The sequence below is a fragment of the Pangasianodon hypophthalmus genome, chromosome 4, assembly GCF_027358585.1.
Source record: "Pangasianodon hypophthalmus isolate fPanHyp1 chromosome 4, fPanHyp1.pri, whole genome shotgun sequence".
Classification (NCBI taxonomy): domain Eukaryota; kingdom Metazoa; phylum Chordata; class Actinopteri; order Siluriformes; family Pangasiidae; genus Pangasianodon; species Pangasianodon hypophthalmus.
The window spans coordinates 14,474,643-14,496,215 of record NC_069713.1 but is presented as its reverse complement, the minus strand read 5'-3'; the positions used below and the strand labels follow the sequence as shown (position 1 = coordinate 14,496,215).

The window sequence follows — 21,573 nt, the reverse complement described above, 5'->3', positions numbered from 1 at the left end:
GATGCTAAAAATCAGAGTACATACCAAAGCTTCATTGTGTGATTTGGGAGAAAAGGTTTATGTGTCGTGTCTCCTCTGTTCACCGGCGAGCAGAGGCTTCAGATCCGCTCAGCGCGCGCTGCGCGGTTCATCTGCAGCCAATACGCACAAAACACACACACACACACACACACACACACACAACACACACAACACCAGAAAGCTTATAAATCTACATACAGCCTGATAACCGACTCACAGCCGAACAACTCTTAAGGCTGCAGAGCCTGAAGGTGGAGTGGCTCTTTGCGAATTTGAAGGAAAGTAAACTCACCGAACTCGAGTGCTGAAATCCGCCGCGTCGCTGCCCGACTCACACACCGTTCACCGTGCTGCGTGCGCTGCTCAGCCGCGGGGGCGGGGCTTCCAGCTGTCAATCACACCGCCCTCACATCCCTGCACGCTTCCACAGCGGAGTAGTACTGCTATCTCTATCTACTTTTACTTCTGTCCTCTCTTATCATCATATTACGGTTTATAGTGCTCATTCAGACGTTACATAAACTATTCTTGCACACAAGTAACAATGCAACTTAACCAAACATTTACGCTAGATAAAATAAGATTAGATTTAGTAAGATTTTGATGGATAATTATAGTACTGATGATGATGATGATGATGATGATGATGGTTAGTCCAGTAAGTAGGACTGTCAGATAAATAATTCGAATTGTTGCTGAAACAAATGCTGGAAAAAAAAAAAAAAGATTAGTACTCAATAATGAGCTATGAGAAAATTTACTCATCTAGTTTAAATCAACTAATGTATGCCATTGTATCTATTAAAATAAATTACACATAATATAAAATATCCCAGCTTACATTTATGACAAAGTCCCAGTTAAAGAGAGCCACAGAGGGGTGAGTTCACCTGCTTTAATTACTTTACTCTGTCCAGCAATAGTCTAACAATATTCAATCTATATCTGTTCCACTACAATTATTAAGAAGAAATCCTAACCCTGGTTAAAGTAGTGGATTTAAACTTCAATTTATTTCCACGATAGTTTTTCATATTTCAGAGGTTTATCATGGGGAATGAGCTGTAGCAGCCTGGGGGATCTCCACGGACTATTTGGTTTAAAGGCGGAGTAATTGGAAAGTAGTCCGGCCCCGCAGGTTAAGGCGTCAGAGAAAAAGTTAAGGTCGCAGTAGGCAACGGTCCTATCGCTGAAGAGACTGGAGACTTGAGAAGAATCCGCCTTTTTTAGTTGGAAAAAACAACACTCCATATTACAGTGAAGTTATCAGGGGAATATGAGAAGTTCCATACGCGCTCGAGGTGATAATTGTCGTTGTTGAGAGGGTGGATTCTTTAAAAATGAATAAAAAGTTAAAGAGTCTGCAGAACCTCGTCGCCGTGCTCCTCTTCATATCTGTGTCCGTAGGGGTTCAGCGGTCTGAGTGCGCGGTAAGTACCTGTACACTGCTGTGGAGGAATCACCGCGTCCTGTGACGTTATAACACAAGTTTGTTCACTTGCAGTCTGTTTTCGGCGAATGGCGCGCGACTAGAGCCCGACGCACGCGCGTCTCGGCTGCAGTTTATAAATAGAGGTGGTTAGCGTACTTTAAAAAGTGGATGCATAGCATTCATAATAGAAAAAAGTATAAATATAGTATTGTATTTATTTATTTGGCGGTATGGTAGGCAAACTAGTAGTATTGGCGTGTTATTACGCGGGGAAATGAGAAAGACGGCTCTGGGGTTTGCTCTATACGGAGCAGCGCAGCGCAGCGCATCGCATCCTACTTTACAAAGATCTCTCCTGCACAGCGCGACTTGTGCAAACACGCCGAGTCGCTGCTGTCCTGTTTCTGCTGACACTGAGGTCCAGATCTGAGTCGATTTTGCAGGAAGAGATTTTTGCAAAATCAATAACTGAATGGTGTTAGTCACCACTTAGTGTTTGGGGTTGGAAAATATTTTCAAAACATTGCATTTTTTCTGAAAAAAAAAAAAGAAATAAAAACTAGTGTCTTAATGCATTTTGCTTAAAAAAAAAGTTGCTTTCGGTTTTGTTGAGAGCTTTAAACCCGTAGCTGCATCAGTTAGACCAGATGATAGTGTTGCAACATCATGTTTAATTGAATATGATGCGCCTTGGCATGTCAAGCTCTGATCATAGACTGATTAAACTTTCTTCTTCCATCAAGCCGAGGCACCTGACCCACTGCTTCAGATTACTCCAGATTAAACACACACACACACACACACACGCACGCACACACACACACAAATAACTTTCTACTATTATTTTCCTGAAAATGAAATGTATAAAACTGTTATTTTAACTCAGTTAATATCTGTGATCAATTGGTGGATCTTTTATTCGGTGATGTCATTAATGATCACCCGGATGTCCAGTGGTCAGATTAGCCAAGACAAAGATTGACAGGAAAGGGCATGTTCTGTGAGATGCTCGTCACCAGAGGAATGGATTCGCAATTAGTGGTTCTGTGGGCATGACTTACATGCCTTAACTTTCCAGTAGGAACTGTAACGCACTGATCTAGGCAGTGACTCAGATTGCATGTGTTGTTTCTCATCATTGATGGACTGCAGTAATGTACTGGATCTCCTGTAAGGAATCCAAGAGCTCTTTCACTGAATTCTGGGGTTCCGCCCCATTTCATCAGGGAGGAATCAGGTAAGACATTAGATCTGTCTCCGCCCCCTTACCCAACAGGTCGGTGCAATGAAGAAACCTTACTTACAACATGCCATATTATGTGTGCAACCTCTTAACTTCTACAGGTCTTTAGGCAATATATAGTCAATGTGTGTGTGTGTGTTTGAGTGATGCCAGTGTGTGTTATCAGGAAGACAGTGTGTGGTGCCAGGTAATCATGCTAGGAGCTACTCAAGGCTGTGTGCAGCTCCAACAGGCCCCTCTGTTCGAAAGAGGCATGTAAGTAGATCAGAAGGTTTGAGTATGGAACTGTAAAATGCACTTGTGTCTGGATAACACAGACAGAGATCCAGGCATTTAAACAGGAAGTAAGTCTGTAGTAGTAAGTGCTCTGGTCTGTCCTGTCGAGAAGGACATTGTTTATTAAATTAAATTTCAGCACATAAACATGGAGTCATTGCAAGTGGTCATTGTAAACTAGTAAAGGTTTAGCTGCTAAGAGTGAATTTTGTCTGTTCAGGAAAAGTATCAAGTAAGGGCAACCAAAGCCGCAAATGATGGTCGTCTTGTTGTTAATTAAGCTGCAGTCTTTTCTTAGTGGCTGGTGGAAATGATTTCAGAGAGAAGTTTCACAGAAAACAATGGCTGCATGTCCTGTGTCAGCTACAGAGATGAAATCTCGACCTTCTCAACCAGTGAGGATTACCCCACAGTGTGGGAACCTACACCCCCTCTTTTTTTTTGGAATGCCAAAGCCTTTTAACTCAGTTCAGTGTGGAATGTGCACTTATGATTCCAGCCCCCTGTCTCTGTGAAACAATGCCACCTAGTGGACCTTCAGTCCATCAGCACATGACCTGGAATTTCATGTACTAAAGTTCAGGGGGGAAAAAGGCCTTTTATTTTGGGCAAGTTTGGACAGCCGTGAACATTGTTTAACTCTCTTTATTTCTCTGTGTTTCTATTGATTCTTAAGGCTAGAGTTGTATAAAGACTGTTGTTTGAGGTATGTACATCTGGAAGTGAGTTTTAGCGCTCTGTTGATTGAAATCATTGCTTGCCAGGTGAAGGTGTTCTGCTGTAATGCACATCATGAGGGTCTCCTTTGAACCTGTCACACATGAGGAAGTCTGTAACTACCTTTCTTCAGCAGTGCTGGTGTGTGTGTTTGTGTGTGTGGTGTGTGTGTGTGTGCGCAGCACATGCCATAGCAGGCTCGTATGTCTATTGAGAATAATAGGTGTACACTTCATGTATAACCGACTCCTTTATTTCATACAGTAACCGAACCTTATTTGATGTAAAGTATATTTTTATATGAATTGTTTAATTTTTCTTTATTCTCTGCTAAATTATTTCTTTTTGTAGACAGGGACTAAAAGTATCATTAAAGCCATAGTCAAAGTCAAAGTGCTTTTAAATTCTTTTAATTATTGAAATGTCTTCAAGTATTGTGATATTTTTTGTCATCGTCCACTCCTAACATGTATAAACATGCTTAAATGTGTGTATGTATTTTTATTTTTATTTTTTTTTACATATGCATACAGTATGTGCACATGTGTGTACCCGAGTGGAGTGTGCTGTTTATCTGCGTGTTTGTGTAAGAGCACACTGTCACGTGTAGGATCACAATAATAAAGCACAGACTGGGAGGAGTGAGTCCCCGCCATCAGCTATCTGTGTTCGTAGCCAAAACATCCATTCAAGCTAGAGATATGCACCCAGACAGGGGTGACGACAAGGCCAGGGTTGGTATATTCGCCCTCTTTCATTTTCTGGATATATTCATCTTCAGTAACCGCTTTATCTTAGTCAGGGTCACAGTGGATCTTGGAAACGCTGGACATGAGGTGGGGACACACCCTGTATGGGACACTAGTTGATTGCACCTGGAGGGCATATTCCAGTATATTTCAGTAAATTCCATCTCAACAAGCAGGAGTAGGATCACACTGCTTTTTCACAGCCATCTTTACATCTTTCAAAACACAAGTCCAGATGTCTCTCAGTGCGGCACTCACTATGTTACGTTGGGTTCAGCTTTCTGAATAGAAATCCCGCTGGCGAGGACCAGTTCCTTCTTCTTAGAAATCTTGGCTGATTCTTGCCATGACATTACTTCTCTACATGTCACTTGTTCCCCTTAATCCTAATCTCACGTGGAATTTGTGTGTTTGTGTGTGGTACAGTGTAGCCCGTGACTGTGTAAACAGTATCCGCTAAGGCCCAAACTGTGAATCTAGAAAGGGGAAATCTTTCAGTGCTCACAGTTCTTATGTGCAGACTGTTTTGCAAAAACTGGGCACAAGGCAGGAATACATGCTGGATGGGATGCCACTTTATCGCAGAGCATCACGCATGCTTATTCACACCTAGGGGTAATTTAGAGTAGAACACACATATTGGCATGTTTTTGGAAGGTGGGCTGAAACAGGAGAACTCAGAGGAAACCCAATGGGCTGCAATGGGTATTTTCCTTGGTTTCCTGTCAAATTCCCAAAGAGGAAAGTGCTATCTGCCTTCTTCCACATACATAAACTCACAGACACCCACAATTAGCCGGTGTAACTGTGATTGACAGTGGACGGAGAGTATGCCATCCCTCCCAGAGTGAGGTCTTCTGTTGCCATGTTGGAGCTTCATTTTCATTTTACTTTGTTCTTATGATTCCTCCAAGACATATGAAGCCAACCAGCACATCTTTTCAAACTGATGCTTATTCGGCGGAAAGGGACTACTGGCTTTCTTTTCCGTACATGAGCTCACGGATGCCCATGATTATCTTGTTTTGCTGTCATTGAGAGGAGAGAGGGAGTATTCCATCCCTGCCACCCAGAAAGTGTTGCTTTAATCCAAACTCAAGAGAGTAGTGCCATCCATCCCATCCAGAGAGCATGGCTAACTTTGCTCTCTTGGAATCCCGGTCATGGATGACAGTGGATTTGAACTTGTGACTCACAACTGTGTGGTGAACACTTTTCTGTTGCACCACTCATTATAATTTCTATCATAACAACAAATATTTACAGGAACATTTATAGATGCCCAAATAATTTACTTACTTAATGTATGCTAAGATTAGCATTGTTTCAGCAGTTAAAATGGGGACAAAATATAAATGCAAATGATGTTATGGAAGTATTACTGAATAACTTCTCTTAACTGACTGTATTATGGTATTACAAGAACCACGACAGCCATAAACTTTGTATTTACTTTGTTTGTACAAGAAAATAGTCAAGTCTTTTTTAATGGTTTGATGAATACCTCTAATTTAATAACAGTGACACGTTAACAAATTTGTTCTGTGGCTGGTTGCGGAGAGTCTAATGGCCACCAACTGGCACAAATGTGTACGAATTCGTTAAATGGTGTGTGTGTGTGTGTGTGTGAATGGCCTGCAAATGCCACTTAAAGTTAGCAGGTGCACAATGATCTTTTATGGCCCTTGAGTGTTTAGGTAACTAATTACTTCAGTCTTCCTCTCCCACATCACCACCCCCCCCCAAACCCCCCCCCCCCCCCCCCACACACACACACACACACACAATACAATCCATTTGTTTTTCCTAAGTTTGGTTTGGATGTAAGCTGACAATCTGGGAGTGTGAGACTGGTAGGTTTGTTCCACCACACACACACACTGTTTAATCTATGCACTTAAAGAGGTGATCAGACCATGTGTATGGGATGTGAACGGTTGAGACAGAGAGACTCTCATGCTATCGCTATTTAAAGGAATGCTTCATTTTTACTTTTAATTTGGTATTGACTTTGTGATTTTTTTCTGTATGACGCCATGTCTTTTACCTGGACCTATCTCTTGATCTCAGTCTGAGGAATGTTCTGGACCCACTCCTGTAGCATCCGGGTATAGACAAAAAAAAAAGAGAGAGAGGGAGAGAGAACAGTTTCTCTATTTCTCCCAACTTAGTGCTTTCTGTGATCTCCTGCATTTCTTTCTCGAAATCTGCCATACATCCTATACACTTCTCCTCATGTCTGATGTTGTACAAAAGATTTAAAGTCATACACAGGCTGAAATAGCTCCTTGCGCATAAACATTGACATATTGCCTTTTCCGTTTATTTTTAAGTTCTTCAACTCCTGTAAAAAGACATAAAAAGTCTTTTTACAAGCCTGTCTGTTGGATTTGTTTCTATCCACAAGTTTATTTTTGTTTAGTGATTTACTATGTACTAGCCACATGATCAGGAAAGTCTTAAGATGACAAAAAGTGCCGTTTCATCTCTGTTAGCCAATGTTTAAGCTGAATCCTTCAGCCAAAGCTCTCTGAAGTCAGTGGACTATGATGTTTCCATCTGGCTGTTTTCATCCAAAATTTGCATTTGCACATTCAACTGAAAATGCCAAAATGTTTCAAAAAACACCTAAATATTGCAGAAAAGTTCTTACACTTGGATGAGGTGAAAGAGTTTGATAACACATAATATTAATAAAGGTAATTAAAGCAAATTTTGGAATAAATCATGATAAACAACCTAGAATATATGCCAAGGCTAAATCAAATCATAGCCATGATAGTACACTGCATATGCCTAGAAGTAATTACTTGCCTACAGAAATGCCTTTTATCAACCATATACCATTATATAGCATCATATTGTTGTTATTTTCTCCAGTCTTTTTGAAGTTCTAACATGGAAACCTTGTCTTCTTGGTATATGCATTTACAGAGCTTTTATCACTCTAATTGTTTCACAAGGATATGGGCCTGAAATCACTCCAAGTGCTTCAGACATGTCTGTTCAGGTGAAGCTCACAGTACACAGAGCAGCAGGTCAGAAATGGGATTTGCTCAACATAAAGCTGGACAGGAAAATTCATAAAACCTATGTCTTGAGTCAGTCAGGGTGGTAGAGAGCAGGAGTTATGGTAGGAATGAAGTCATCAGAATGAAATGGGTCTCATTAAGGGTGCATGATATCGCCAGAATTTTCTAAACAGTGGTCAGTAACAGTATATATCATAGTATGGTGCTGTGCCACAGACCAGATCTGAGGTAGTGCAAAAATGCATCGTGTTCTTAATATCTTATTAATGGATCCATATGAATCACTACAAATGAAGTCATATTTAACCCTAGCTGTATTCTTGTTTTTATACTGCTCATGATGTGGATTTGAGCGAGCTACAGTTGCTCTGTGTTACCAAGTGATAATTGAACACGAGGTCTAATTTATGCCTGATGGATCTGCACTGGAGCAAGGGGTCCCAGGGTCAGAATGATGTAATCATGGTCATTGCAGCCAGTGTTCAGATACATGTCTGCGCATCTCTGATCAGTGTATTGGTGAATATAATGGGTTTGGATTATACACTATGGTCAAATATAGCATGTTCTGATTATACACTGAGGTCAAAAGTATGTGGACATCTGACCTTCGCAGCCATATATGGGTCTTCCCCATACTGTTACCACAAAGCTGGAAGCACACAATTGTATAGAATGTATCTGTATGCTGTAGCATTAAAATTTCCCTTCACTGGAGCTAAGGGGCAATGCTTATGTGCACAGAATGAGGTCCATAAAGACATGGTTTGCCAAGGTTGCAGTGTAAGAAATCGGGTGTCCTGTACAGAGTGCTGACCTCAACCTCACTGAACACCTTTGGGTTGGACTGACGACTGCATCCCAGGCCTCTTCACCTGACATCAGTGCCTGATCTCACTAATACTTCTGTAGCAGAAATGAACACAAATCCCCACAGCCACGCTCCAAATTCTAGTGGAAAGCCTTCCTAGAAGAGTGGGGGTTATTATAACATCTGGAATGGGATGTTCAGAAAGCACATATGGGTATGATGGTCAGGTGGCAAACTTTTGGCCATATAGAGAATATATGCCTGAGGAAAGAGAGAGAAAGAGAGATTTTAAAGTTTGAATATCTATGAAATGAACAGACTGAAAATTAAATGTATGGTACAAATTGTATCTTACACATATTTAAGAAAAAGTGTATTATGACATATTGATATTATATTGTCATATGACTCAGACCTAGTAGAAACGGTATTTAGAAATTGACAAATTTCTGATGGTGTTTTACTGTTACACCGACCACCACTAGGTCTCACTGGTGGATTCGGTTCTGTGAGCTGGATGAAGAAGTGATCTGGCAACAGAACAGAAACATGTTCCTAGGTGGTTAGTCCATTGTGGTTTATAGATGCCATCTGTGTCTGTGTCTCAGAACAGAGGCTGAGTTGGCTGCTTGTGAGAACAGCTAGTTATGACGAGACGCTCCGGCACATTCCTGATGGACATGATAGCGACGCTGTTGTCTTTTGCTGAATCAGGCTTTTGAGAGTCTGGTCACTGGTCTGGGTTTGGGCCACACCTACATGGTCTCACAGGTCTTTCAGGTGGTGGCATTTTATTATATATTTGGTAGCAAATGTTTTGTGAAAACTGTGTGATCCGCAAAAATAAAGACAGAATTATTCAGATAGAATTGTTGAGATTTTTCACTTGTATTTCTCTCTTTTAGATTTATAACAGACAAGGTCTGCAGTAGCAAGACAGCATGTTACTAACAGATTTTCTTACTTATTTACTTACAGAACTAAGAATCAACCTCAGCCTAAAGAGCAGACCGTAGCCCATAAAAATGTCAAATGCATTTCGTTTTACATAGCTGGTCTCACTGATCTCTGTATAAATGTCAGTTTTGCACTAAAAAGTTTTAGATGAAAATAAACTGATTGAATATGGCTCCAAATGAACAAATCAGTTTTTTATATACTCTGTAATTGAATATTAATACAATTTTTAATGAAGCATCCATGTACGTTCTGATTCAAAGATTGCCCGAGCGGTCACCGATTAACTGACAGGAGAGAACGAGAGATGACAAGCCACAGTTGAATGAATGTATTAATGACAGAAGTGGAGTTTGGCCTTGATCTAGATGTCTGTTTCTGCATGTGGAGAGACAACACTTTCAGCAAAGCTTCAGGAACAGACAAGACATCTTTCGTAATGATGTGATATCTGTTTCCTTATCTCTCTCTCTCTCTCTTTCTGTCTCCCTACTTCTCTCTGTCTCTCTTCTGAGCTGTTTCTTTCTTCCTTTCCTGATCCATTCTTAGTTGAGAGTGGATAGTTGAGTTAGTTGTTATTGTAGTACATTACTGCTGCACAGGAAGAGCAACACATATCACAATATATTACACTGCCAAGCGGTGTTTTACACACACATTATAATATCTGTTTTCTGTTGTCTGGATGTCTAGGCTGCTTTAAGTCCAGGTAGTAATTACTTATTCCAGTAGTGATGTGTGGTTTGCTGCTTCTAAACTTCACTGAATCAAACTGCAGATGGAGTGACTACATGCTATGTTCTATTATAATCATTATCGTAGTACTGTCCTTTGTAATATAATTATATAAGTGAGTATAGTGTAGTTTCTCTGAACAGATTTGCAGTGTGAGCTTTGAAACTCTTAACCACCAGAAGGTTTGCTAAATAAGAGATTCTGGGAAGCACTGGCCTTCAGGAATGTGTCTTCTTTCAGAATCATTCATTCTGTCTTCAATCACGTCAGGCAGTAATCACATCCTCATCAGGCAAATCTAGTGTTTATTCTATTAGTGTGTTGTCTTTCTGTAGCCATTTCACACTTGTCTTGATCTACTCTGTTTTGTAGATCAAGACAGATGTTTTGTGTTTATATCTTTCCCAATCCTATAATATATTCGTCTATAACTTGTTGCAAACCCCTCATTTCTTAAAGTATTGTCCCCATCTTTCTTTCTTTTTTTGCTTACTTGATAAGTGAAAAAATTCATCTACGCCTTTGTCCTTTTATTAAACTCATATCTCAACTCAATACTCAACTGAGTCTAAAGCCAAATAAAAATAACCGCAAAGAGACTTTTTTTTTAAAACCAATTTTGATAAAAATATTGGCTAACAGGTTGGTATGTCCGTGCTTTCTTACTTTCTTATTTGCTTTGTCTGCCATTCATTGGATTTAGTTGTTTCCTGTCCCTGCCCTCCTTTCCTTATTTATAGCAACTGCTTCTGTTATCAGAGTGGGTGGCAATGCTAGTCATGCCTCCTGTCCTCAGCAGAGCAAGTAAATGTCTACTCTGTTACCTGTAAATAGTGGATATAGTCCACATGTGTCTTGTCCTGTATGCTATATCTACAGTGTGGCAGAGTGTGATCTTAAATAATTATCTTAACTTTCAGAAGGCTAATCCAAGCAAGCCTTGCATCATTTGTCAGCCTCTCTGAAGTATTCAGCCTTTCATGCTCCTATGCAGCTTCATCTTAGAATTTAAGGCAAATCGCACAAGTCCAGCTGAGTGTCCTTCATGTCGAGCCTTTTTCGCACAGTACTTTGGCATCTGAGGTATTCCAATGCTGAGCCTCCTTTGTCCTGGAACAACAAATTAATTTTCTCACGTGTGACCTAAAAAAGAAAACAAAACAAAAGCCATGACATTATATTATCAATGATGTTCAGAAAAAAAAATCTAGAGGAAAAAATATATATTCATTTATTGTTTTGAGTCTGATACTTACAACAGCAACCTATATGCTGTATGCTTAAGTATGCTTAACTGAATAGCATAAACGAGAAACTTAAAGAAATAACTAGGCTTTCATAAGAGGTCTCTGAGCAACCTTTTTTTTTTTGTTTAATCTGAGCATTGCTATGTGAGGCTTCTTTTAATTGCAGTAAGTGCAGGACTGGCCTGCAGGTTTCAACATGCACAGGAGACAAAATCTGATCTGTAGCTCACAACACAGTCATACCCTGTAAAGACTGATCCGAAGTCAGCTTTCATTCAGAAATACAATCTTTCTTCAGAGCAGGAAGTGTTCTAAGCATATGCCACTCGAGACTGAGTGCACTGCCCTCATGTGGCTATGTGTGGTTGCTGTAGTTTTGTGTAGTTATCAAGTCTGATCGCACTTCATACAACAGATGTCTACAAATACATAGAATATGTTGTTCCTTTGGCCTGAGTTCCACAGCATATATATTTTTTTGAACCTAGGTATGTTAATCACCACTGTACATGTTTAATGTCCTCTCTAAATATTTGTCCAATCCAGATGTTTCCTTCTGACCGCAAACATGGAAAGCATTTCCAAACTTGAACATGGTCTTCCTGAAGATTTTAAGTGTAAACTTGTTTGTTGCTTGTGCATGCAGTAATTTCAGTAGCTGTCTTGTGCCTAAATCTATGCTTAAACACGGTACATTTGTTTGCATGCTTTTCACAAGCAAATCATGTTAACAGAGCATAAAATTCACTGCATGATCTAATCACCAAGTATGCTTCACTTAATAAACCTCTTCTCAGAGAAATAATAACCACTATAACAAGTTCACTGACTTGACATCACCATTTATTTATTTATGAGGTGTTTGAAAGGCAAATGAAATATGAGGAAAAAGTTCAAAGATTCCTGTGGCTGAATTTATTTGCATGGATCATTGGGTAGTAAAGTGGTTCAGGTGGTTTACATAAATTTCTTTTGAGACAAGTACAGCTGCTCCACTGTGAACGAACATTTCCTCTCTTGTACCACAGCTTGTAATGTCTGTCTCAGTTTAGTTTATAACAGAAACCTCAAAGAAGTAGTTTGAGTGTCCTTGCTGTACAGCTAGAAACTCTCAGGTAACCCTAGAGGAAACTGTGGGGATTTTGCATGGCTAAATGGCTGAAATGCTCTTAGATCATTTAAGAAGAGCATTTCTGTTTGTTATAAAGCTTTTATTAAGCCATTTTTCATCAGGATTTTTTTCTGGCTATGGTCTTATTTGAGTAGTAGTATCACTATTCTTAAGGTGATATTGGTGTCCAGATCTATACTTTGATATGCTGTCATATCTGAGATGTGCCAGAGTGTGTGTTCTGTCCAAAACACAGACATTCAAGTGATCAGAATAAGCATAAAGCATTAAAATGTCAGTAAGACATTTTCTTTCTGCATTGTGCAGATACACATTAAAGTGTTTTGTGTCAGTACTTTGTGGTCATTTTAAACTTGTCATACTGACTTGTACAAACTTGTACACTTTTTACTTCTCTTATAATCTCTTATTTGTTTGTTCATCTTCTGGTGGTCTCATCTTCCTTCTCCTCTTTGTCTCACTTAGAGTACCCTGGATTCTGTTGTTGTTTTTTTTTCCTCTCATCTGCTTTTACTATTAGAGCAAATGACTAGGGGGCTTCCCTTTCTTCGGAAAACCTAGTGTGTGTGTGTATGTGTGTGTGTGTGTACTAGAGGCATTGCTGATCATGCTGATCCCCCTCTCTTCGGAGATGTAAATGTTTATTCCAGTGGACCTCCTGCCTTCTTCTCAACTGCTTTTCCTGCTATGATGGAATTTTGTTCATTGTGTATTTCATGCTGTTTTCTATATAGATTCATATTCATATTTAAACAGTTAGAAGGATTGACATGGCTTCTTTTTTCACAAAGCCTCTGAAATGCGGGTATAGCTTTTGCCTTTAATGTCAGTATTATTTTCCGAGGTGGTTTCACTTTCCTGCCATGGCAGCAGTGTGCATATTTCACGTTACTTTATCTCCCAGTGTGTTGGTTGTGTAAGAGGGTTATTGTCTCTTACTGACTGACATGGATTCCCTTGATTAAAATGACGTTAAATGTTAAAGTTCTTGTTATAGTTATTCAAGCATTTCTTAGGATTAATTTACAAATCAGGACAATAATCATGTATATAAAGTTATTTATTTGCATGACACTATTAGACTACACACTAACATTCTGTTCACTGGCAAGAAAAAAGCTTTTAAACACCTTACGTTATCAGCACTTATTTAATCTAAAATGCTAGTCTTAAGATCTAAAATTCTCAAAAATTAACAAATACTTGTAAGTGAATTTTTTTTTGGTTGCTGTTTTTTATAGGAAACAGTTTAATTGAAGAAAAAACTGGTGCACACAAGATGATAAGTGTCCCACTAGAAAATGCAGGTCTTTGATGGGACACTTGTTTAATACTAAACACATAGTTAACTTTGTATCATTTTGTTTTGTCTGTCCCACTAATAGCGAATAAACTGTAATAAAACATAAGTTTATAAAGATGTTTTCTTGGCAGTGTCATAAAACAAATCATGACCTTTTAAACTGGGATTCACTGTTCAGTCAGATTGGGTGTCCTAGTTTTTATCTATTTATTTTGATCCAGGATGTTAGGAGCAGGCTGACAGTAGTGTCAGTGATTTTTTAAGTGCACACTCTTAGAAAACAGTTTCTTCAAGAGGTTTGTGGCTAGTTAAGGGTTTGAAGTTTGCTAAAGGGTTATACTAAGAACCCTCTGTAGTAGGTAAACACACAGTTGTATGTTATGCATAGACCTGTTATGAGGCAGAAACCTAATCCTTCGTTTTTAAAGTATTTTCAAAGATTATATTTTATGTAATGTTTAATAATCCTTTCTATACTAGTATACAATTACTGTGTGTGTGTGTGTGTGTGTGTGTACTGAGTGATTCCACATGCGGGTCTTGGTCATGTTTAGGGGTGAAATGATTTAATGAAGGTGATCTCTCTGTGGAGTACAGAGCACACTGCAGCCTCTTTTACTCTTCAGATCCCACTGAAGACTTCTACACTGATGCGAAATATAAAACACTCCTGTGTGTGCTTTATACTAAAGATGCACAATATACTGATTGATAATCAATTGTGTGCCATATTGAGTTTTACTGTGTTTATCACATTTTTTTTTTGATAAATTGTGACATTTATCAAAAACATTTGGAACAATAAATTTGCTCAAATGAATGCAAGGCAAAGACAAACTTTACCACTTGCTTTTTTAATCTTGGGCAGCTGACAATCTAAAGTATACCAACAAGCTTTAGAATTGGGAATAACTACCCTACTCAACTCATCTGTCCCTCTCTTCTTTCCCCATGTCTCTCTGTTCCTCTCTCTTTCTTCCTCACTCTCACTCTGACTCATTTCCTGATTTCTCATTAACCAAGGCCTGTGGGAGACTTCAAACCAAACAGGCTGAGAAAGAGGCTGATGGAGAGAGTGAGTTAGATTAGAGAAAAAAGAAGATAGATGGGAATGTGAGAGCGACTGAGAGAGCAAGAGGAGTGTCACTGACCTTGACTGTAGAGCTTCTCGTTTGGTCAACATGGCTTGAGAACTGGACTGGAACGAGACTTGGCTGCAGTTAATTGGACAGTCTTCTCATACCTTGAGTACAAACACACACACAGATGGCAGGTCACTATCAGGCAGTGGTGAGAGAGTTTAGATTTCCCCTGTGATGTGTGTTTAGAGAAACACAGATGTCTGGCTTGGTTTCACCTGCAAACATGTAGCTGCCTCATGTTTACCAAATTCCAGCATCATCAGCACAAAGTCTATATGCATTGCTTATATGCATTTTGTTTGTCTTTTGGAATATTGTGTTGAATTAGTTTGGAGTCATCTTGCTAATTAGTTTAGCTTGGCTTGATTTGTTCTTTATTGCTATTCTAATGTTTTGCCCTGTGTGCCCACAACACAGATTGAGAGATACTTACTTGAGATAACTCAAGAGTAAAACTTATGCAAAATTCTCAGATTGTTCTAGAACTCAACAATTGTAGACAGTGAACATCTTAAAGAGATTAGGTAAGGGGGTGACCGAGATACATGGTCATTGGTGCACGTTTTACTCCAGTCGTCACCGGCTTGGCTCTCTAGGAACAGAAATGAAAGGGAATTGTGGGAGCCAGAACATTTCACCAGTGGAGAGGGTGATTTCAGGGTCATCACTCCTCGACAGTATAGCACAGGGAGAATATTTAGGATGTTGTATTTCTTCCTCATTTGTACAGACCTTGAAACCATAAAATGTCATGTAGCGATGAAAGCACTGAGGCAGCAGTGTAGAAAAACAAGGCTTGGGGCAGGAAAACACACTGTCTGAGCTGTTTAGGCCTGGAGAAGAAGGTAAGCTGTGTGAGATTTTTGATCTTGAAGCACAGAACCCAGTACTGAGAGATAGTGTGTGTTAGTTTTATATTAATGAGTTTTATTAGGAGAGGTATGATGGGGATGTCTATCCTCACTCTCTGCTTCTCTCTTATCCTTTTTTTTCCACTGTTTTTTTTCCCCAGAAATGGTGATAGTTCAGATTCAGATATGATATTGATCTGGGTAATTTTTTAGGCTGTTCCCTCTTTCCTGCACATTCTGCTGCTCCCTACCAACTAGCAGAATAACACATACTTTCTCCAAGACACTAAATCTTTTCAAAATGCTACTCATACAGTGCCACAAGAAAGCTGATCACCTGGAGGAGAGCAATAAGTGCCATGGTATATGTGTGTAGGAGCTTGTAGACATGATTGGCTAATATTCTTTTGATTGACAGGGGAAAGGGGAAGGTCATCCTTAACCACCCAGAGAGGCTTTAGCACATAGAAGTCGATTTGATCATCCAGATTCAAGCTATAATTTTTATATTTCCCTCACTATTCACATTTTAATGGGAGTCATAATTAATTTGAGTTGCTTGTTTTTATTGTCATGGCAGAAAATGACTCCACCTACCCCCAACCTCCGACATCACTGATTTCTTTTTTTGTGCCACAACAGAACTGATTCTGACGGCAGCAAAGACGGTCTATAGTTTTGTCAGTGTATGCACTAGCAGAGTGTTGGTGGAAAGTAGTGATTGTCTCACCTACTTATTAACTAGGACTTATTTTATACTTTGAACTTTTTATTCAGAGTATGAGTGATTAAAGAGTATTTTTAGGCTGGAACTCAACTGTATGTGTGAAAGAATAAAGGTAAAGGTGTATAATCAGGCCTGAGGAATTCCAGTCTTGCGTCTCTAATCGCTTGCATAAACATACACACACATACCTTACATTACTGTATCACTGCCCACACACCCACACACACACGCACGTGCGCAGACAGCAAAGTGCTCACCTCACCATTTAACCAGCTTGACATCAGGGCCATGATCAGATCGAGGTTATTTGATGATAGAGAACAATATTCAATTGCAGTGTGTGTGAGAGAGATGCATTGTGCCCTGGCTATCAGAGGGTTATCAGAGAATGGCCTCTCCATCCTAAAGTGGATGTCAGCCTGGCTTATGTTCATGCCACCTGCTCCACTGTCTGCTGCACTTGTTGGCTGCCTGTTTTCTCTAGGCATTTAAGCCTCTGGCCATTACACAGTGAGGTTGTATGTGTGTGAGATTGTATGTGTATTTGTGGATCAGAGGATTAGCGGCCCACTGATGCAGCATAATCTGAGGGCCAAAGAATGCTGGGAGCAGACAGAAGCAGCAGACCACAGCTAATGTGGGTCTGAGTAAACACACACACTCTATCTCTCTCTCTCTCTCTCTCTCTCTCTCAGTTTTCAGCTTTGTGTGACCCATCATCTGCAACATTCTGATGTACCACTAGGTGGCTCTCTACTTTTTCTGACTTTGTTATGGGCATGTGTTGAACAGAACCAGTTAATTTATCAGCTGTTAACCCTTTGTGTGTGTTTTGACTGCTGAATGACCAAGCAGTTTTCTTTTCAGGGCAGTGATTGGCTGATCTGATGAGGACACAGAGGTCTACAGAGGGTTTTAAAATTGGCAAAAAAAACCAGAGCAGGATTTAGACAAATAAACAGACTACAACATCAAGTGGAGTGTTTTTCTTAGTGCCGGGAAAGAGAACAATAAAGTCTGGAGGCGTGTGGACTGGGCAGAGATCTGTAGAACAGAAGAGCTGTCATGATCATCTCTTCATCCACTAGATGTTTAATTACATCAGGAACTGAGGCAGGGAGCTCATAGCCTGCTGTTACTCTCTTTGTGTGTGTGTTGGGGTCAGTCAGTATCTCATGGTACTCCTCAACTCACACAGATGTTACATATGAGCTCATGTGTGATCAATAAGAAATAAGCTAAATGGCTTGAACCTGTCACATGTAATATGTCAATTATTAGAGCATGATATGATGCCTGCCTGGATGAACCTGTATGTTAAGCTAACATTAATGTTAAGTAATGATTATTATGTTTACTATATATATATATTGTAACAGGTTTGGCTATTGTTAAAATATGCCAATATGCAAACAGTAGGCAACGAATATGAAAATATGACATTTTATGTAAATTAAAATCGAGACTCTACTTTTGACCTGTGACCAATTCAAGCTAGTTCATTAGGACATTACTAGCCCATTGTACCACTAATCATCTAACATTAGATGCTGTCAAATAAATAATCATAAATAGTCCAACTTTATTCAAACAATTTTTATATATATTAAAACACATATACTCAAACACACACACACACACACACACACACACACACACATATATATATATATATATATATATATATATATAAAACACATAAATTATAGATTCAAACACAACATTTGTTTGTTTGATACAAACATCCAGGTTCATAGAGACAGCAAGATCAGAAGCAAACATCCATGTGGTGAAATTGGACCTGATCCAACCCTTCCTATAAGCCTAACCCTAAATTTAACCCCTAGCCCTAACACACGCAACACTGCACAACACTACAAAAAAACAACACATTAAACATACTTATCTAGCCTGAAACGCACTGTAAGGTCTCTCTACCCTTTATTTTTTGGCTCGACCCCACCCAGGTAGGAGGAGCTGGATCAGGTCCGATTCCAGCCTGTGGACGTTTTGTTCTGCAACAAGGGGCACTTGGGGTTTGTAGGAAAAACAGCATTATATGAATTCCCTTGTCCCTTGTTCATTTAATTTCTTTCCAGATGCGAGAGTTTTATCAAAGTGGAAACATGTAAAATGTTTCATTACAGACGTCCCTAAGAGAATATAATCCCGTCTGGATAGGGTTTAAGAGTCTAATTATAAACTGCGCATCTTTAGGAATAATGTATGGTCTGGAATTTAACTACATGGTATGTGTCCTGTGCCATTTTTGTCGGTGCAGTGTCTTTTACGTTTTACGTTTACATTTATTCCTTTGGCAGAAGCCTGTATCCAAAGCAAATTAAAAGTGAGGGAGAATACAGTCAAATCACTTTTCCTCTGTCTGCTGTGAATGTGACACCGGTGGCATTTGTGCAGAAGAACAGGCACTGCACTGACACTCAGAGGAAATGGGGCTGTGGAAGTTGTAGCCCTGGTGGTGTTAATGTGTTGTTCAGGTTACAGCCACTCATTTGGCATGAGAGCTCAAGCAGGCTTTAGTTGTTTGGAAATGAAGCATTTTTTGCTCTAAGATATGTTTCTTTTTGGAGTTTTCACCTTCTCATATTTTAGTGCTGACAGTTAACAGAAATTTTAATGCTGGTATTAGTTTGATATTTGAACAAACAACATGAATGTTGAAAATTTAATCCCAGTACAATGCTGATGTCTGTTTTTTTGTGCTTCGCTAGTAGAGAATTCTGTTGATATTAACACTTATTATTCTGTTGATAATAACACTTTGGCTGTTGCACATTAAACATCATCTACACTGTACTGTATGTCATTCAAAATAAGAGTGATGTGTTCTGGACCCTCATTTAGCACATTACACGTTAGATGTGCATATTAATTTTACATTTATTAAATACATTCAATCAATTTCTTTCCTCTCTATTTGTCTGTCTCTTAGTATATTTCAAGATCTCTCTTGTGTACATACACAGAGACATACATGACATATGAGAGAGTGTGTTTTTGACTTTAGAGCTGGTCATGAGTTGTCTGACCTGTCCAACTCCTACGTGAACTCTCTGTTCCAGACAATTCATTGTTGGAAATCGAAAACACACCAACACACACATACACTCGAGACAATGTCATGTGAGAATGTAGGTGGATGTTGTTCTTAAATGGGTTTTAAATGATCCGCATGAGCAACAGCTTTATTGGCCAGGTAATTTGTTTCTGTCTTACAGGTGCTTCCGGTTCTTGCATGCAGTGTAACACACAACAGCATACAACACATAAGGAAAAAATATTTTAAAACAAGTACACATTATTTAGCATGCATAGTCTTGATCCGATACTGAGATTTTATCAGTTTCTTTATGGTAAAGTGCACTTAGTTTTCTAATGTATGTGATTTTACTAACTAGCATCTTTTATGCAGAGTGAGTGGTTTGTTTGATCATCTGTCTAACAGCTTAGGTTGAGAGTGTGTGTCTGTGTGTGTGTTTGTTTTGTTCTTTACTGGACTTATGCGCTTATACTTCTTGAACTCAGCAGTCACATACTGCCATCTATTGGTAAGAACCCTTATTTAACTACGTCACACCGCACACATAAGTCACACAGACACTTTGATTGTACTGACTGTCCCTGAAAATGCATTCCTCTAAGGTTGCTGTCACAACCATTACTGCACTGTCACTTTATACTCAGTTTCATTCTAATCCCAGCTTTGGACCTTATGGTTACTACAGTGTCTTATTGTCATGCTAAATGTTCTTTGTGTTTGCAGTATTTATGCTCTTCTGCCCCTCTGTGTAGGAGTATTTATGCTCTTCTGCCCCTCTGTGTACTCACCCCCCACTGTTTCACATACCACCTCCCTGCATGCTTCATTTATTTATGCTCTGTCAGCACTGTGTACATCATGTGTGTATCTTGCACCTTGGATCCAGAAGAAATATTAATTCATCTCACTGTGTACTGCACACTGTGTATAGCTGTGATGACAGTAAAGATCTACTTGACTACTTGACTTGACTTGACTTGACTTGACTTGAGATGGCCAAATAATGGTGTCAGTATATTTGAACTAATAACTTGATAATATCAACACAGAAGCATATATTTAATTAGTTCGCCATGGAATAAAATCTACATATAAGAATCAGCACTATGTGCTGCCATCTGGTTCATCATATCATATAAAGATTTAATTGATTTCTCCATGTCATCTGCAAACTGAAATAAGCTTCTCTTCATGATAGCCTTTAGCACCAAGTTTCTGAAAGTGTGTGACATATAATTTTACTATTATTATAATTATTGTTAGTTGTTGTAGTAATAATAGTTTGTTTGTTTGTTTGTTTGTTTGTTTGTTTATTTATTATTTTGTTTATGTTATGATGATCAACTACTACCTGGGTTTAAACTAAAGGCAAGTAGCTTAAAAACAAATAATCAAGACTGACTCTAACTGCAGTTTTAATAAAACTAGAGTTGGTTATTTTGCCCATTTTTTCCCAGTCTACATTTTAACATAGTGTAACTGGTGGGTGGAAAGGTAAAGGAATAAAGTTCTCTAATGGCACCAGTATAAATAAATATAATGGTCCTATTTTCCTCATTCCTCACACATTAATAAAAAATGTGATTTTATAAAAATAAAATGTGCTGAGATCATTGGGGGTCTGTGGAATTACAATGTTTCTTCCAAATACATATTATCTTATGCCTCTCTCTCTCTCTCTCTCTCTCAGGCATGTAATGGCTGTGGGACTGGATGGAAGTGTGACTGCAGTGGAGTGAAAGGAGCGAAGGTAAGGGTCTGCATGATGAATTAGTGCTCAGTTTGTTGTTATTTAATTAAATGAATGCAGTCTAATTTGTCAGATGACTGAGAAACCCATTACTAGCTGACTGCACAGCTGGAGGATGATATTAATGTGTACTTCTTGAATTGAGCATAATTTGCCAAAATGAACCATAAGTGACAACTTACTAACCATCTGCAGATTAAAGTGTAGGATTAGACTACAGCTACATTCAGATAAAGTAATGATTGAACTGATGTAATCTTCATATATGTACAGTAGTGGTAGTTAGATGACAACAATACCATGCCATTATAGGTGAAGACATTTCAAGAATCACACAGTTTATATAGGTTTGCTAACAGATTGCCTGCAAAAAAACCCTGAGTTTAC

The 21,573-nt window shown here is 39.0% G+C and overlaps 2 protein-coding genes across 6 annotated transcripts in view; one reads left to right on the top strand and one right to left on the bottom strand.

The window, feature by feature from the left end:
- col4a6 (collagen, type IV, alpha 6) overlaps positions 1 to 463 on the bottom strand; it is an 82,611-nt gene extending 82,148 nt beyond the window's left edge. For 2 of the 5 annotated variants that reach the window (XM_053233134.1, XM_053233136.1), the window contains exons 1-2: positions 314 to 462; positions 25 to 131 (exon numbers count right to left, since the gene is read on the bottom strand). In XM_053233134.1, the coding sequence (XP_053089109.1) occupies positions 25 to 35 (11 nt within the window). In that variant the 5' untranslated portion in view covers positions 36 to 131; positions 314 to 462. Of the gene's footprint in view, positions 1 to 24; positions 286 to 313 lie in introns of those variants that run through there. The other 3 variants (XM_026936439.3, XM_053233132.1, XM_053233133.1) reach the window with 3 other exon arrangements.
- Positions 464 to 1,168: 705 nt separating this feature from the next.
- col4a5 (collagen, type IV, alpha 5 (Alport syndrome)) overlaps positions 1,169 to 21,573 on the top strand; it is a 51,168-nt gene continuing 30,763 nt past the window's right edge. The window contains exons 1-2 of the mRNA XM_026936327.3: positions 1,169 to 1,451; positions 21,127 to 21,186. Coding sequence (XP_026792128.1) covers positions 1,362 to 1,451; positions 21,127 to 21,186 — 150 coding nt within the window. The 5' untranslated portion in view covers positions 1,169 to 1,361. The remainder of the gene's footprint in view (positions 1,452 to 21,126; positions 21,187 to 21,573) is intronic.